The sequence below is a fragment of the Scardinius erythrophthalmus genome, assembly GCF_964197995.2.
Source record: "Scardinius erythrophthalmus genome assembly, chromosome: 21".
Taxonomy (NCBI): domain Eukaryota; kingdom Metazoa; phylum Chordata; class Actinopteri; order Cypriniformes; family Leuciscidae; genus Scardinius; species Scardinius erythrophthalmus.
This window is the reverse complement of record NC_138241.1, coordinates 1,621,653-1,639,273: the sequence shown is the minus strand read 5'-3', so window position 1 is coordinate 1,639,273 and position 17,621 is coordinate 1,621,653. Positions and strand designations below refer to the sequence as shown.

Here is a 17,621-nt window from a genome sequence, read left to right as displayed (position 1 = left end):
TGCAGAAAATAGTCATATAAAAAGAAAAAGGCATGCATTGACTACAGCATAATCCGTTATTAATATTCTGTTGGATCTCTCTTGGTTTTGCATAATCATCTTTTCTTTGTTTGACAGTCTGGACAAAAATAAAGTTGCAGAATTTGTCATGCGTGTAAGTTCAGCTCAATGAGGCCATTATCAATACAAAACCTGTAATTTAAAGAAAACAAGTTGACAAAAAAGATTGAATACAATATTTACTGATAAAATAGCATAACATGATTAATAAGCTATTTTTCTGTAGGCCGGTCATTTTTTAACAGGGAACATCACAAGTGTGACTCTGCCATTTTGTACAAAATAAAAGCATTCCAAAGCAAATTTCCTCGTTAAACATTAAAGCACACTAGTGTGATAAACAGTGAAATTTGTTTTTATAATTTATGCTAAATTGACAAAATGATCCACAAATAACACTTTTCACTCAAAAACTGAGGGATGTAAGCTCAGATAAATAAGGCCTGCGATTGATCAGTTCCAAAAAGAAATATAAAACCCGTTCTAATTGAAAGAAAGCAAGTTGGCTAAAAGATTGAATCCAATATTTGGTGATGATGTGGCATAACGAGAGATGTATGAGCTGGATTGTGTAGGCCGGTCAGTTTTGACCGAGGGAAAACAAAAAGTATATATAAAAAAAGTTGCTGGACTCTGCGTGACTAAAGTCAGTCCATTTTAGTCCAATACAATAACATTTACTAGCATTTTCAGGCCCGGGAAAATCCTCTCCGTGTCACAATGACCCGAACACAACCTGAGGGTTAAACAAATCTGGAGTTTCTGGCTTTAGTCCTGAGGAGGATCAGAGACCGAGAGATGTGATGGATCAGTTCATGCCGTGCAGGACAGAATCACACACTTCTTAAACCTGTGTAAAAGAGGCATTCAACAAACCGTGTGAAATGTCTGAGTTTATGACATTGTTTGGTTTGAGTGTGAGCGTTTATAGAGCAACAGATAATAGTTTATAGACACGTTTACAGAGCGTTAATAGGTCACGTTTATATGGCCTTTCCCACATCTGTGAGTCCTGGAGATGTACAGGTGCGAGTTCAGCTCTCACTCAGTTAATAACCGAACATGTGTGAATGTAGGCTAATGGTATTGAGGACTCAAACACACACCCATGGCGAGTCGCGACAGTATTCTGAATCACACTGAACACTGTTTTTATTGATTTTTGGTATTTTCCTTAGAAAATAAACATACCATACAAAGAGTTGTTTTGCTGCATGCTGGGATGGCGGCTGGTTTTGAGTGTTTCCCAGTGGAACTAGGCAATGTTTACACATAATCAGGAGGAAAAGAGCCGATAATAGCGCCGACGCGGCGACTGTATTCTCCCGCCCTCTGTGACTGTGACAACAGGCCATTTCAAAACAACTGATGAATTACTTATGCAGGCTTTTGTTGCTCTATAAACGCTCATGAAGTGTAAAGAAAGAGCAGTGGAAAGTGGTCGGAGTGTGTGGGTGTGTTTTTGGAAGGGAGGTCGCTCAAACCTCACACACACACACACACACACACACACACACACACACACACACACACACACACACACACAGCTTTAGTAAAGCATGGCACAGGAATACAGAGGCATCGATCTTCTGCTGCCTGAGGAAAAAGTAGGAACTCTGTATGTGTTGATGCTGCTCTCCTTCTTCCCTCTGTACTGCTGGTTCCGCGGAGGAGGTGAGAGCCTGAACTCTTTGCTTTTACTGTATTTACTGTATCTTGAGAGGACAGTGGTTCGGTCACAGGAGTAGGGATGATGGGAACGGGACACGCCTCGAGAGCCGGATCCACACTGAGCACCAGCTCTGATATTAATCATATTTTAAGCATGTTTTTCTCTTAATGTCAGTGTGGTTCTTTTGTTAATAAATGCTAAGATGTCACATTATTGGCTTTAAAAAGGCACAAAAGTTTAAAGCCTGTGTTTGTTCTCTGTACACCACAGGTCAAAAAAAGTTTGGAATAATTGAGATTTATTAATGTTTTTGAAAGACTCTCTTCTGCTCACCAAAGCTCAAAAATACTGTGAAAACAGTGAAATATTATTCCAATGTAAAACAGCTGTTTTCTATGTGAATATAAAGTGTAATTCCTGAATTTTCAGCATCATTACTCCAGTCTTCAGTGTCACATGATCCTTCATAAATCACTCTAATATGATGATTTGATGCTCAAGAAACATTTATTATTATTATCAGTGTTATAATTATTGTGGAAACACTATGGTGATACACTATCATAATGGTCAGGTCAGTGAGATTTTTCATCAAGGATGCATTAAATTGATCAAACACGGCAGTAAAAACATCTATAATGTTACAAAAGATTTACATTTTTTAAGTCCCCCTGTGGTGAAAATCCAGCTTTTAATGTAGTTTATGTGTCTATGTGGTGTTTTTAATCTGCTTTAAGACAAACCATGTGTAAGTTCATAAATCGACACCATTGCGGAGTATTTTCTCCTTAAAACTGCAGTGAACCAAAGACGTGTTCAACGTGTGATCGTCAACCAGTGGATCTCTGAGCTGAGTGAGTGAGTGAGTGGAGGCGGGGCTCATTTGCATATTCATAGAACCGCACATACTAAATGAGGAAAGGGTGTCGAGTTACATTCTAGATATTTTAAGGCATGAAGACATTAATTTTTCAAGGAAAACTGTTTAAATATGTCATTTTGCTGATCAAAGATTAAGAGTATTTGAGTTTTAAAGGGGCATTCCACCCATTTGAACATTGTTTTTATTTAAAGTGGGTCATATATGTAGTCGAAATGTAAAATAAATTTTGAATTTGGTGCCTTCGTGACCGAGGAAAGACAAAAAATAACTTCAGGACGCATTTGTATGAAAGACAACAACTCCCACAATGCACCACATTGCACAGCTCCGCAAGCCACTCCCACTAATCCAGAAAGTGCATATCTGCCATAGACTGTAAAAAAAGATGGACGACGCCCCTTCGCTCTCTTCCATTGATGAGAACTGAAGCCGCCAGAGTCCCGATATGGCGCTGACATATTGGAACTTGAGTCTGCGCAGTAGCGATTTCGGGACCAGACCTGCGCAGTAGTGAGCAGGAAGTAAAGCCGCGAAATCAACGCTCCGCCCTCACCCTCGCAGGGAAAGTGCATTCTGCACACTTTTTAAAAAAATGATTGCAGTACGACAAGAGGCTTGTTAAAATAAAGTAAATACAATATCCTCAGTCCTCCGAAGATCCCGAAAAAAATGTCCGTTGGTGCTTCAGTGACTACTTCGCTCGGAGAATCTGTCAATCACAGCTGTCAATCATGACGTTACACCCCCGCATCACGTAACTAACTAAAAACCAACTTATTTTTGAAACAGATACTAGAACTTACATCAGCGTGATAAAAACGACAGCAAATGAAAGAAACCACCTTTGGAAAAAAGATATTTCAAGTGTAATTTAATTGTTTAGTTGGTCTCGCGTCCCGTTGAATAACATGGGGAGGCGGGGCTTATGACCTATTGAGAATGAGGAGATGTCGTCACGACACAGCGCCCCGCCCCCAGAGACCGCGTCTCCTCCCCTTTCCGCCATTTTGGGAGGATACCCGCCAGCACCGTTCATTGTTTGTATTGGTAGTAGAGTTGTCGCACTATTTTAGAATGCCTGGAAAACACTGCTGTGTAAAAAAACTGCTCCGGTGTCTCACACGATTGTCGTGGAAACCGTAGGAACCATTTGTTACAGTTTTTTCGTTATAGCTGATGCCAAAAACCAAGTAATTAGCTATTTCCATATAAGTGCAAGGTGGTAAAGAGTCTAGGTCTCTGTTCCATTCAGCTGCAGGCAGCTCGTATGAGTCGACGTTTTTAATATCAGCCAGCTTCTCTAAATACCTCTGTTTGACATTGGTAGTAAGTTTCTCCCTGTAATGACCCTTTTCTTTTGCCACATTCTTATCCATTTCTTCTTAATTTTCTCGTACTTTCTATCCATATATCCGTTACAATTTGTATCCGTCTCTGTATCGCTCTTACACTGTTGCCCCTAGCAACCGATAGCGTATCCTCCCAAAATGGTGGGCGGGCTCAATTCATCACGTGACAGCAAGCTACCGTGACGCATGTCCTCATTCTCAATACTAGGACCAGTCACCGGGGGGCGATCGAGACGTTTTGGCTTCACTTTTCAGGGCTTGTGCGGCACGCTTGATATCTGCCTATAAGAGAAATCACTCTTCCGTCTACAAGGCTAGCTACCACCAGAGCTTGAAATTCATTTCACATTCACACAAAATGTCTAGTTAGTTGGCGAACTCATATAGTGCATTACTCGTTTGTATTTCTTTCAAAAAGATGAATTATTGCATGGTACCTGGATGTTCAGTCAGAACATATGCGGTGCGAAACTAGGATAGTTCTCAACACAAACGTCCGTGTCCTCGTCTGATTCAGAGATTTCGTCCAGGAGAAATTGTCATCGTTGAAATTCTTATCTGCAGACGGACTCTATCTCTGTGTTCGTAGCGGTTCGAAGCTGCATAGTGAGATCACCGGCGCCACCAGTCCGCCCTAACTCGAGCCAGTCCGGGCTCCTCGTCCGCGGCAGGCAGGTCTTCTGCCTCGGCTGCTCTTTGCTATAATGCGGCTTGTAAAGGTAGCCACAAACACCTGATTCAAGCATCCGACTTCCGAAATCCTCTTCTTCTATATCATATTGAGCACTCTCCTCCGCTATTGTCATAACTTTACATCTGTCTCCACAGCGCCTGTTAGCTTACCAACAAGATGGAGGATATTGCTTTCAATTTCAGAGAGTATAGTCCCACCCACTGATCTGTAATAGGTCTGTAGCGAGAGCGGGTCCCGCCCCCTGGGAAAGATGAGGAACTAGTGCTTGTAGTCTCAACAGAAATCCCCCCCTCTTACACTTCCTCCTACAATGAAGCATAATGACGATTTTTGTGTCATTGTAGGAGGAAGTGTAAGAGGTAAATAATGGATTTCTCCCGTCTCAGGGGAAAATGAGAGAGTGTTGCACGACCATTCAATAGTATGACTGGGTTTCTAACAATGCAAAGCTTAATGCAAATGGGTGGAGTGTCCCTTTAAGGGATAAAATTATTGACTACAGGGGGACTTTAAATTCTGTTCTAAAGAAATTTCTATTCATCAAATAATCCTGAAAACAATGTATCATGTTTTTTTCTACAAAAATATAACAATGATCTTTTTTTTTCTTTTTTCTTTTTTGATAATAATAAGAAAATAATAAGAAAACAATCAAGTTTATTTATTTACTTGTCTGGCCTTAAAAATTTATAATACAGAAATGATTTTGCGTCTTCGTAGCCACGCAAACCGGAATTATCGCAACAACGTTTTTATCTGTACAGAGGTAAAGGGAGGGAGGGAGGCCTTCGCAGGGGAGAGACTAGTTGACACTTCAGGACTGCGCTGTCATCGCGTCCAGGCGAAGGTCCTTCATCAGATTTGGATACGGCCTGGATCCGGCGGACTGCGGTAAACCTCGGGATAAACAGAGAGACTAATATTAGCGTAGATGGCATTCTTCTTGTGATGTAACGAGTACATCAGGATTTATGGGAAGTGTTCCCGGTTCCGGCTGACCTAATCTATGCAGCCTATCATTGAATCTAAAGTCTATAATGTATTATGTGAATGCTAGGTCAAAGAGATGTATTTTTAGTCTAGCTTTGAACTGACAGAGTGTGTCTACAATGTGTGGACAATGGTAGGAAAGTTCCAAAGTTTTGGTGATAAATAGGAAAAGGATCTACCGCCAGCAGTCGATTTTGATATTCTAGGTATTATCAACTGGCCGGAATTTTGCCACACTATAAGAATACAATATAATATATGTATAAATGTATGTATATATATATATATATATAAACATACACATATATATATATATATATATATATATAGTAGTCAACATTTGAAGTGGATCAAAAAAGTTCATCAAAGTTGCCTAAGACAAGAACGGGTATTGTTCAAAATTCATGTATAACTTTCATGAATGGTTTTGATGATTAAAACCATTATATATATATAAATATATAAATTGAATGAGAGGTTGTTTCTCTTACAGAGAGCAAAGAGGATGAGATCGAAATTTCCTTTGTTTGCCATCGACCTGAAGGTCTGGAAACGCTACAGGAAGAGACCAGATTCAGCAAGAAAGAGCTGCAGTTCCTCTACAGGGCCTTCAAAAATGTGAGTGTTCCTCTACTAAAATAATATAAGGTCTAAAGCCAGTACATCAGCAGGGAATATCACAATCATATAGAACAAATAATTGTCTATGTTTCGATTTTAGTCCATAACAATGTTTAATTCACTGTATACTGTATTATGTTGAAAGTTTTCAGTGTTTATGTTAGGAACTGTTGTACGTTTCAGGAATGTCCCAGTGGAGTGGTGAATGAGGACATCTTCAAACTCATTTACTCTCAGTTCTTCCCACAGGGAGGTGAGACAGCATTGCTCCAAATTACCTTCTGATTATACTATTAATATTTTTGTTAATTATATACTGAACAAAATTATAAACGCAACACTTTTGTTTTTGCCCCAATTTTTCATGAGCTGAACTCAAAGATCTAAGATCTAAGATGTACACAAAAGGCCTATTTCTCTCAAATATTGTTCACAAATCTGTTTAGTGAGCACTTCTCCTTTGCCGAGATAATCCATCCACCTCACAGGTGTGGCATATCAAGATGCTGATTAGACAGCATGATTATTGCACAGGTGTGCCTTAGGCTGGCCACAATAAAAGGCCACTCTAAAATGTGCAGTTTTATCACACAGCACAATGCCACAGATGTCGCAAGTTTTGAGGGAGTATGCAATTGGCACGCTGACTGCAGGAATGTCCAGCAGAACTGTTGCCCGTGAACTGGATCTTCATTTCTCTACCATAAGCCGACTCCAAAGACGTTTCAGAGAATTTGGCTGTACATCCAACCGGCCTCACAACAGTAGACCATGTGTAACCACACCAGCCCAGGACCTCCACATCCAGCATCTTCACCTCCAAGATCATCTGAGACCAGCCACCCGGACAGCTGCTGCAACAATCGGTTTGCATAACCAAAGAATCTCTGCACAAACTGTCAGAAACCGTCTCAGGGAAGCTCATCTGCATGCTCGTCGTCCTCATCGGGTCTCGACCTGACTGCAGTTCGTCGTTGTAACCAACTTGAGTGGGCAAATGCTCACATTCGATGGCGTCTGGCACTTTGGAGAGGTGTTTTCTTCACGGATGAATCCCGGTTTTCACTGTACAGGGCTGATGGCAGACCGCGTGTATGGCGTTGTGTGGGTGAGCGGTTTGCTGATGTCAACGTTGTGGATCGAGTGGCCCATGGTGTCGGTGAGGTTATGGTATGGGCAGGCGTATGTTATGGACAATGAACACAGGTGCATTTTATTGATGGCATTTTGAATGCACAGAGAGACCGTGACGAGATCCTGAGGCCCATTGTTGTGCCATTCATCCACGACCATCACCTCATGTTGCAGCATGATAATGCACGGCCCCATTCTGCAAAGATCTGTACACAATTCCTGGAAGCTGAAAACACACAAGTGTTGCACTGCGTGAGGCAAATGGTGGTCACACCAGATACTGACTGGTTTTCGGACTGGTCCCCCCCCCCCCCACACACACATTTTAGAGTGGCCTTCTATTGTGGCCAGCCTAAGGCACACCTGTGCAATAATCATGCTGTCTAATCAGCATCTTGATATGCCACACCTGTGAGGTGGATGGATTATCTCAGCAAAGGAGAAGTGCTCACTAACACAGGTTTAGACAGATTTGTGAACAATATTTGAGAGAAATAGGCCTTTGGTGTACATAGAAAAAGTCTTAGATGTTTGAGTTCAGCTCATGATGGGGACAAAAACAAAAGTGGAGTGGTGCGTTTATAATTTTGTTCAGTGTATAATGTTAATCTTTTTTATTTCAATGAACTATCAATTAATGCCCATATCTATAACAATCAGTTAATGTCAACATCTGTCACAGTGCAGGCCAGGAAGGGGCAGAGGATCACAATGCAGCAGATTTACTTTTATTTATAAAACAAAAACAAAGGCTTTTCAGCAGGCAAGAATCAACATAACACGCTAAAGTAAATCACTAAAGTAAAGACAATACCAGACAGTGAGGAGGACTCAGTAAAAATACAAATGCTGTCATAACCCGTAATTTCGAGATGACAAGACATGGCGTTTTATTTGGAACTTTTCACGTCCTCAAACTGGAAACTATGCGTTTCAATCACTGTCAACGGCCAAATTAATTTGGTGATACAGCGGCCACATGGTCAAGTAGGAGCTCTCAGAAAATTCCCAGTTTATAAGCTGTAATTATGGATTCTTTGAAGACGTGAATGCTTTTCACAAGTTGAAATCTGAAATGGCGTGAATGCCGCCAAGAAACAGGTGCGCAAAATAATAATAATAATAATAAGTTTATTTTATATAGCGCCTTTCTCAAACCCAAGGTCGCTTTACATAGTAAGAAGGCAAGGAAACACAACAACAACAACCAAAACAATACAACAAGACAAGTTATCTGTATGAAGCTATGAGTTAGGTGTGGAGAAGTGATCGTTAAACAAAAAGGTCTTGAGATGTGCTTTAAAGAAGGGAAGAGAAGGACAGTCACGAAGAGGTTGTGGGAGGCGGTTCCAGAGTTTGGGGGCCAAGGCACTGAAGGACCTGCCACCCAGGGTGGAGAGTCTGGAGCGGGGGATAGCCAAGAGATTTTGGTCAGAGGATCTGAGTGAGCGGGAAGGAGTGTAAGGGATCAGGAGGTCACGGATGTAGGGGGGAGCAAGGTTGTGGAGTGCTTTGAAGGTGAGTAATAACACTTTGTATTTGATCCGGGATGGAACCGGTAGCCAGTGGAGTTGGTGGAGAATAGGGGTGATATGTGCTGATCGTCTGGTATGGGTGAGGAGCCTGGCTGCTGAGTTTTGAATATATTGTAGCCTTTGAAGTGATTTAGCAGGGAGACTAAGGAAAAGTGAGTTGCAGTAGTCTAGACGGGACATAATAAAGGAGTTAACCAAAATCTAAGCATCACTAACAGAGAGGAAGGGTTGGAGGCGAGCAATGTTGCGGAGGTGAAAGAAGGCAGTCTTAGTGAGTGATTTGATATGAGGATCAAAGCTAAGGGAGGAGTCAAGCAGAATGCCAAGGTTTTTAACAACAGGGGACAAGTGAACAGGTGAACCATCAATGTTGAGAGTGAAGCTGGGAGATTTGGAGAGGATGCTTTTAGGGCCAATCAGGAGAATTTCGGTTTTATCTGTGTTGAGTTTGAGAAAATTGTTTTGCATCCATAATTTTAAGTCAGAAAGGCAGTCAGTGAGGGAGCATGGTGGTGGGTCAGAGGGAGAGGGAGTGGTAAGATAGAGTTGGATGTCATCTGCATAACAGTGGAAGTTAAGACCGTGGCTGCGTATGATCTGCCCAATAGGGAGGATGTATATGAGAAAGAGTATGGGCCCAAGTACAGAACCCTGGGGAACACCACGAGTGACAGGGGACTTGGAAGACTGATGTGGACCCAGTGTTACAAATTGCTTTCTGTTGGAGAGGTAAGACTGAAACCAAGTGAGTGCTGTGCCAGAAACACCAATAGCAGACAGACGGGCAATTAGAACATTGTGGTTGATGGTATCGAAAGCAGCACTAAGGTCAAGGAGGATGAGAATGTTAAGTGAACCAGCATCAGCAGGCAGGAGGAGGTCATTAACTATGCATAGAAGAGCAGTCTCTGTACTGTGACATGAACGGAAGCCAGATTGAAAAGACTCATACAGGTCATGGTGATTAAGAAAAGTGTGAAGTTGAGAAGCCACCACTCTTTCCATTACCTTGGCCAGAAAGGGGAGGTTGGAGATAGGGCGGTAGTTTGATAGTGATGTTGGGTCGCAGTCCGGTTTTTTGAGAATGGGTGTGACTGCAGCAGTCTTGAGGGCAGCCGGCACAACACCAGAGTTCAGGCAGGTGTTTACAATCAGTGCAATGGGTTCAGATAAGGATGTGTTGCAGGCTTTAAGTAGAGGGGTGGGGGCAGGGTCAAGCTGACACGATGAAGAGTTTGATTTATTAATAATGTCAGTGATAGTGAGGGAGTCAATAGCGGTGAAATGGGAGAGCTTAGGACCCAGAGGGGGGGGAGATGAAGAGAGAGAGATAGCATTGTGGTTGAAGCAGTGGTAAATTTGGCTAATTTTGTCATCAAAGAAGTGTAAGAAGGCCTGACACTGCTCAGGGGTCTTAGGACAGGCAGTGACAGGTGGTTTGATGAGTTTGTCCACAGTCCTGAAAAGGGTTTTAGGCCTGGTCATGGAGGACGTTATGAGTAATGAGTAATAGTTTGAACGGGCAGCATTGAGGGCATCCCTATATGTCAGAGTATGTTCGGTGTAAAGCATGGAGTGAATTGTAAGGCCAGTTTTCTTATATAGCCGTTCAAGAAGGCGGCCAGAGGCCTTAAGTTTCCTGAGCTCAGGGGTGAACCAGGGGCAAGTACGGTTAGCTGGTATAAGCCTAGTCCTGACAGGGGCTAAGCTATCAAGCAGGCTGGTCAGGGTGCCATTGTACGTAGCAACTAAGTCATCCGCGGACGAGAGCTCGTCAAGGTCCAATAGTGGTGAGGCCTCTATAGAGGCAGCAAACATGCTGTGGTTTATTGGCCTGATGTTACGACATGTGATAGTTGTTTTTTCTGAGGATGGAGGAGGAGTGATCATATGAAAACGGCATTCAATAAGCTTATGGTCAGAGACACCTGAGATGGAACCAGAGACAGAGATGTCATTTTAGACCAGAAGAGCAGAGCAGATCCAAAGTGTGGCCGTGAGTGTGAGTAGGAAAGTCAACATGCTGTGTCAAACTAAAACAGTCCAATACAGAGTTAAACTCTGAGGTGTATGAACAATTTGTATCCACATGAATGTTAAAATCCCCTAACATAATCATAGCAGAACAAAGAGATGAAATAACAGTGAGAAGTTCATTCAATTCAGACAGAAAATTTACAGATGGTTTAGGGGGGCGATAGATTAGCAATAGCAAAAGGGGTATGGTTGAAACAACCTTCACAGCAATATATTCAAAGGATGTCACTTCAAATGGCCTAAGTTCTTTAACAGTCAGATCTGAGCGGTACACTACAGCCAACCCACCCCCTCTCCCTACAGATCTGGGTTTGGATAAGTAGCAGTAGCCAGGGGGAGTCAGCATGTTTAAATTAATGTAGTCACCGGGTTTTTGCCAGGTCTCTGAGAGACAAAACAAATCACATTTTTTGTCCACAATGATATCGTTTATTAGGGCCGTTTTGTTTGAGATTGAGCGCACATTTAGGTGGTCAATGTTAAAGTTCTGACATGATGACGAGGCAGGAGGAGGCAGCCTAGGGGGGTGACGAAGGTTGTCAAAGTTAATTCCCCTGTTCTTTGGCTGGTATCGTCGACAACGGTCGGGCGTGTAAACAGTTGGAATTTGAGCATCATGTTCATAGATGAGAGTCGGTTCCCTTTTGAAACGATGAGCGTAACGCGGATGACGAATAATTCCAAGCGAGTTGGAAGTTGTACAGCGTCGGGTCCAGGGGGGCGTGGCAGCGAAAAAGTTTGAGAGTAGCAGGGGTGTAAACAGGCTCCATTGCCAAGTTACAAAAAACACACATGCACAGCATAAAGCAAGCTGAGAGGACATTAATCCAGCTGCCAGCGGGAAACATGATATCGACACAGTAAATTTGCCACAAGCAACACAGAGAAACACCACGCTAATGCTACATGTTAGCCAACCAGGCTCACAACACAACCCAATCCGCAATGTAATCAGCGCAGTTTAGTACACCAACCACAGAACAGACTGGGGACAACAACGAGGCAAGCGGGTAGAAACACACTTACCTCAGCGGCAGTCACTATGAGGGGAGAGAGGAAGAAAGCTCATGCAGGGAAAAAGCAGGCGTACCGGGCAGTGGCAAACAGAACTGGAGGAGCAATGTAGCAGAGTTTGTAGCAAAGTTTGTAGCATTAATCCACGGATTGATACAACAGCATCAAGCAACAACGCTCCAGCGACAGAGCAGACAGATTCGGCGAGAAGAGATGCAGTAGTCCACTAGACTTCGGTGGTAAATGACATAGAGAAGAAATCCAGCGATAGCAGGGAAGGAGAGACTCCCGGTGAGCAGCGGCAGACACACACGCACAGCGTTCACTCAACCGGAAATGACGGACTTTTGGACATTAATCCAGATAACTCCGTCCAGCAAAGCAATCAGCAATCAGCAAAGCAATCAGTAACCATAGCAACAAACAATGGCATAATCAGTAACCCTGGAAACAGAACATAAACCTGACAACATGTACCTCATGCTGAAGGTCTAGACCCCTTAGCTCTGATTTTTAGGGCTCCAAGCTCAACAAGACTTAAACACAATTGTTTTTTCTTGAATTTGTATCATTGTTTTTCTTCCCTAAAAAATGTGCTTGGAGTAAAAACCGCAAATCGCAAAGATCTCAAACTTGGCAGGAGGATTCACTAATCATGCTCAAACAATATAAGCATATCTTCACAACCATATGGGATAGAATAAAAAAATCTCTTACTCACTGAATGAGGTCCAACACAATGCAAATCTCTGATTCCAATTTAATCTATAAAAAAAACTCATCAACTTAAAAAATCATTCTCCAAGCCATTTGTCCTGTTCATCTTACATGTATCGCATGCATGTGATGTTTTTTGCATGTATCTTCTTTTTCAAAGACAAAAGGTTATCAAAAGAATTTTGATTCCCCAAATTCCCCCCATTACTGTCTCTCTCTCAAACACACACCCATCTTACTCTAGGTGGCGCTATAGTAAATAAGTTTATGTTTTTGCTGTTATTTCTGCAACTGTACAAGCTAGATTTTTCCTAACGTGGAACAAAACATATCTCTGATTTCCTGGTCCCCTATAAAATTGTTCTGTCGCAATGCTCAGAAGATATGGTTCATAAGTGAGCTGGGTCCAAAAAAAATTAGATCAAAATAATACTTTTGATAACTTATTGTCATACATGCACCCATTTTTGCGTGAATGAAGGGATACTTGAGGCTTGTCGATGCTGCTATGGTGGCAAAGCTTGAAATGCACTGAATTTGAAATTAGGCTGATGGATTGAACTTGTAACTAGAAATTATTATTATTATTATTTTATTTTTTATTTATTTTTTGGTTGTTTCCTTTCTTTTCCCAAACTGCTTGGACCCAAATGATAGTCTTGGGATAGTAGGCTGAGTATTTTTAAATTCAAATCCCCTTTCTCTCTCTCTCTCTCTCTCTCTCTCTCTCTCCCTCTCTCTCTCTCTCTCTCTCTCTCTCTCCCTCTCTCTCTCTCTCTCTCTCAGATTCAAGCAATTATGCACATTTCCTATTCGAGGCATTTGATACTAACAAGAATGGCTGTTTGAGTTTTCAGGTAAGCTGTAGCCTTTCGTTTGAGGTACTGGCATGATAATGTGAACATTTGAGAGCCAGGTTTTCTGTCTAGACCAGGGGTTTTCAGTCCTGATCCTGTTTGTCTTCACACTTGATTCAGATCATCAGCTGGTAGAAAACTCTCCATGAACTCAACTAAGAAAGACAGAGAAAATGTGCAGAACCTAAAACACTCTTTAGTAAAGATGCATTTGTTTAGCAGATTTATTTTTCTTCTAATGTTGTTATTGTTCATTTTACAGGAGTTTGTTGCTGGACTGTCACTCATCCTTAGAGGCTCAATGTATGACCGGCTAAATTGGGCATTTAATTTCTATGACAATGATAAAGATGGATTCATCACAAAAGAGGTTTGTTGATGGGGTCATCAGCATTCACATGAATATATAACATTGGTGCATTTAGAAAGACCAGTTTAAAAATATCTGTCTGTGTATGTGGTTTCGGTCTTTCAGGAGATGTTGAAAATCATGAAGTCGATTTATGATATGATGGGGAAGTACGTGTATCCATCCATGCATGACGATATTCCCAGAGAACATGTGGAACACTTCTTTCAGGTGAACTCAAACACACAAGAAGTTCATTTCAATTCTTTCAGTTAGAATCAAGGAGGCTTGTTCTCACGCCTCAATAATAACAAAGTCCAAAGGACAGTACATAGGAACATAGAAAACATAGCACAGGCTGGGCCAAGGTGAAGAACGTGGGAGGAGCCAGGGCGGAATATCCAGCGGGAGGGCCAGGATGCAGACAAATCTCTCAGGAACGACACTCTTGGCCGACACAGAACAGGCAGATATTTCTCAATTGGCTGACTTGACACAGATAGAGGAGGTGGGTGTGGGAGGCAGGGCGGGAACACAGACTCCAGTAACTCGGTGCTGGGTGATGTGACAGGTTCAGTGCAGGGTGACAAGACAGGCAGGATACACTCACTCTCAGTCCATTAGTAAAATCAGTAAATCTTCCTCTGCCACAGTAGAGGGGATAGGGCTCCCCTTCGTCCCCTCAAACTCCATCAAGATTCCCTCTGGGACTGACGATGTGGCCAGCTCACACACCTGGTCAGACGTTTCTTCGGGCTCTGGCTCCGGGATGATCCTTGGCACAGTCTCTTCCCTCACTGGTGCTGATATCGTGGTGGGCTCTGACTCAGGTTCGTCCATCGCTGTGGTGGTGGCTGCGACTGGTAGCAGTTTTCCTCCTCACTCTCTCAGATGGTGAAGAAGAGTAGAGGAGTACCCTCTTCACATACTCCTTAAAAGTCCCTAGAGGCTCGACTCCTGGCAACCGCACTCTCGTCTCAGCGTTCAACCTTGTCCAGAAAAGCACACACAGACAGGCATCATCGTAGTGGACAAGATGGTGGAGATCCAAAAAAGCCAGTGTGTGCCTTTCTAGGGACTGGTTCCCCTGTGAGGATACGATCTGATGCTAGATCCATATTTGATCAGTTCTTCTGTCCCACTCCAGTTTAAATAAAATGTGAGGAAACAATCTAAGCTCAGCAGTATAAAGTTTTTATCAAACTAAGAAAAACCAAACACTCAGGGCACAAGAACAGAAGCACCGCAGGTGTAACTGAATCAGTAACCAAGGCAACAAACATGGTAATTAACACAGGCTGGAAAACTAGAACAAAGGAAACATGCATAAAACACTGAAAAACTGAACATATAACCCTGACATATAAATAGAACCCTCAGATTCTTTACTCAATTTTGAAGAACACTTTATGCTAAAAGGTTCTTTTAAAGGTGAAATGTCTTAAATTATTGCATAATACTTTCATGTTTAAGGGATTGTTTTAATTCTTTCTAGTGAAAGTATGTTTACGAGCTGTTTAATTCATAACGTATTCAAAATAAAAAAGTGACTTAAAACAAAGTTAATTGAAACTAAATCCACAAAATGATCCCATGATGGGAACCGCTAAAAGGTTCTATATATGAAACGCGTGACAAAACCCTTTAAGCTTCTATGTAGAACCTTTTATAGAATAGTGAATAAAGAAATTGTAGGATTATGACTTTGACCAACTGCTTTTGCGCTAAATGCATGAATGTAAATGTAAGACTTCAAGGCTTGAAGAATGCATCATTAACTTGATAATATTTTCCAGAAAATGGACAGAAACCGTGATGGAGTGGTCACCATTGAGGAGTTCATGGAGTCATGTCAAAAGGTTAATCTCTATCACTCATTACTGTTATCCGAATGCAATACAAACAAATTCAGACATAAAATACTTCAAGGGAGAATTGCAGAAAGCAGGTTTAACCATGACATTAATCCTGAGTTCATAGAGCAGCAGGCATTGTCCCTTTAACTCATAACCAGTATAATTGTATATTGTGCCAAGCCTATGCATCACACTGAATAGCTTTTTTTATTTATTTTTATAAATAAACAAAATGCATACAGAAAACTAAGAAGTCACTGAACCATGAACAGAGAAAACTTAGGGCTTAAATACACACAAAGTAATCAACACAACTAAGAACAGGTGTAATACTAATGAGTAACTATGGAAACTTACTAGCAAACAGAACTAACTACCAAACAGAAACAGAGAATGAAAACAAAACCTAAAAAGAACGAGACTGTCATGGTTATGTGTTGTTGATTACTAACATACCCTGAAAGTTCCCATAGTTTTGGGTACTAAAAAGCTTAGGTATACAGCGTGCTCCGGGATAACTTACCCAGTTTAGTTGTTAAATCTGCTTTCTGTAATATCCCACAGGAAAGTGTGACTCTTGCCAATTGCTCTTCTTTCTTTTCTGTTTATTTGAGGATGAGAATATCATGCGGTCAATGCGTCTGTTTGACAGCGTCTTTTAGGAGTTTCTGTCCGGCTGTGGATTTCAGAACCACATTCTTCTCTCTCCATCAAGAAGTTATACATTTGCCATATAGGTCGATATATTTTGTTTTTTTCTTCTTAGAGACACAATATTTTGACTCCCTAGAGAAACCTCATTTGTGTGACCATCTTCCCTGAAGACAGAGACACTAAAAAATCTAAAGGGCAGCGATATATAATATATGCAATATATGCTTCTTGTATTGAAATATTGAAAGTTATTGTCGTTCATAAACATTCGCAAGTGTTCAATGTATCATCACCTAAATGATTTAAGACAGATGGAGGAGTGTCCAAACCTGTAAAATAGCTCTGTTATGTACAGTACAAACAAAATAATGAATGAAAATTTTGAATTATATGATGGTGACTTTCATCACATATGTTTGCTGTGTTCAGTCTGTATGATGCATTGCTATAATATTTATGTGCAGTTTGCTGTTTTTATCAGAGAGGGCATGAACTTTGGGGAAACACACACCTGAGCTCATTTTAGTTTCATATGAAAACAGTGTGCAAATATATGTTTTGGTTTTATCAATACGGCTTATTTAATTTCTTTATTTTATTTCATAGTTCCAAATGCCAGAGAAGGTTTAAGTGGAAAAGGGTAATGCACCCGCGTATGATACGAGAATATTCAAGTGAGTAGTATAGAGCTCATGGTTAACCATGGTTCTGATCATCTTACTGTGTTTAGCTGTATTTGCTGTGGTCTCAGTTTATTATTAAGGCAAGGCAAGGCAAGTTTATTTTATATATCGCACATTTCTAGTGCTTGAAAAAGTGCTTTACAGAAAGGAATTAAAATAATCACAAAATAAAAGCAAGGAAATTTAAAACAGTTATAAAAGGAATTAAAAGAGATATATGATACAGTTATAAAATGAATTAAGAGTAAAAAGATGATACATAGATAAACTTCTCATCTGGCAAAACACTGGTGTATCTTATTTTTCACAACTTCCAGTTTTACTCTGAGATTTTCCCATGGTGATTACACTGTGTCTGTGGTGTTCTTTCGGCCCGCCTAATGTAACGGGTAAAAGAAATTTGTAATGAATTGTGCCGAAATGTTTGTTCATGTTGTAGAATAATCCTAAAATATTCGTTGAATGTAATGTATTAAGTGCATCTAAAAGAAAGGGATATGGGGACACCTACAGGCG

The 17,621-nt window shown here is 41.2% G+C and overlaps 1 protein-coding gene across 1 annotated transcript; it reads left to right on the top strand.

Annotated features, from left to right (window-relative positions):
- Nucleotides 1–1,628: 1,628 nt before the first annotated feature.
- On the top strand, nucleotides 1,629–16,430 carry LOC308681541 (A-type potassium channel modulatory protein KCNIP2; the record flags this gene model as incomplete). Its single annotated transcript, XM_081350535.1, has 8 exons — nucleotides 1,629–1,734; nucleotides 6,142–6,266; nucleotides 6,453–6,522; nucleotides 13,493–13,563; nucleotides 13,826–13,933; nucleotides 14,039–14,143; nucleotides 15,709–15,771; nucleotides 16,383–16,430. The coding sequence occupies exons 1-8, from the start codon at nucleotides 1,689–1,691 to the stop codon at nucleotides 16,428–16,430; spliced, it is 636 nt and encodes a 211-aa protein (XP_081206661.1). The 5' UTR covers nucleotides 1,629–1,688.
- Between the last annotated feature and the right edge of the window lie 1,191 nt (nucleotides 16,431–17,621).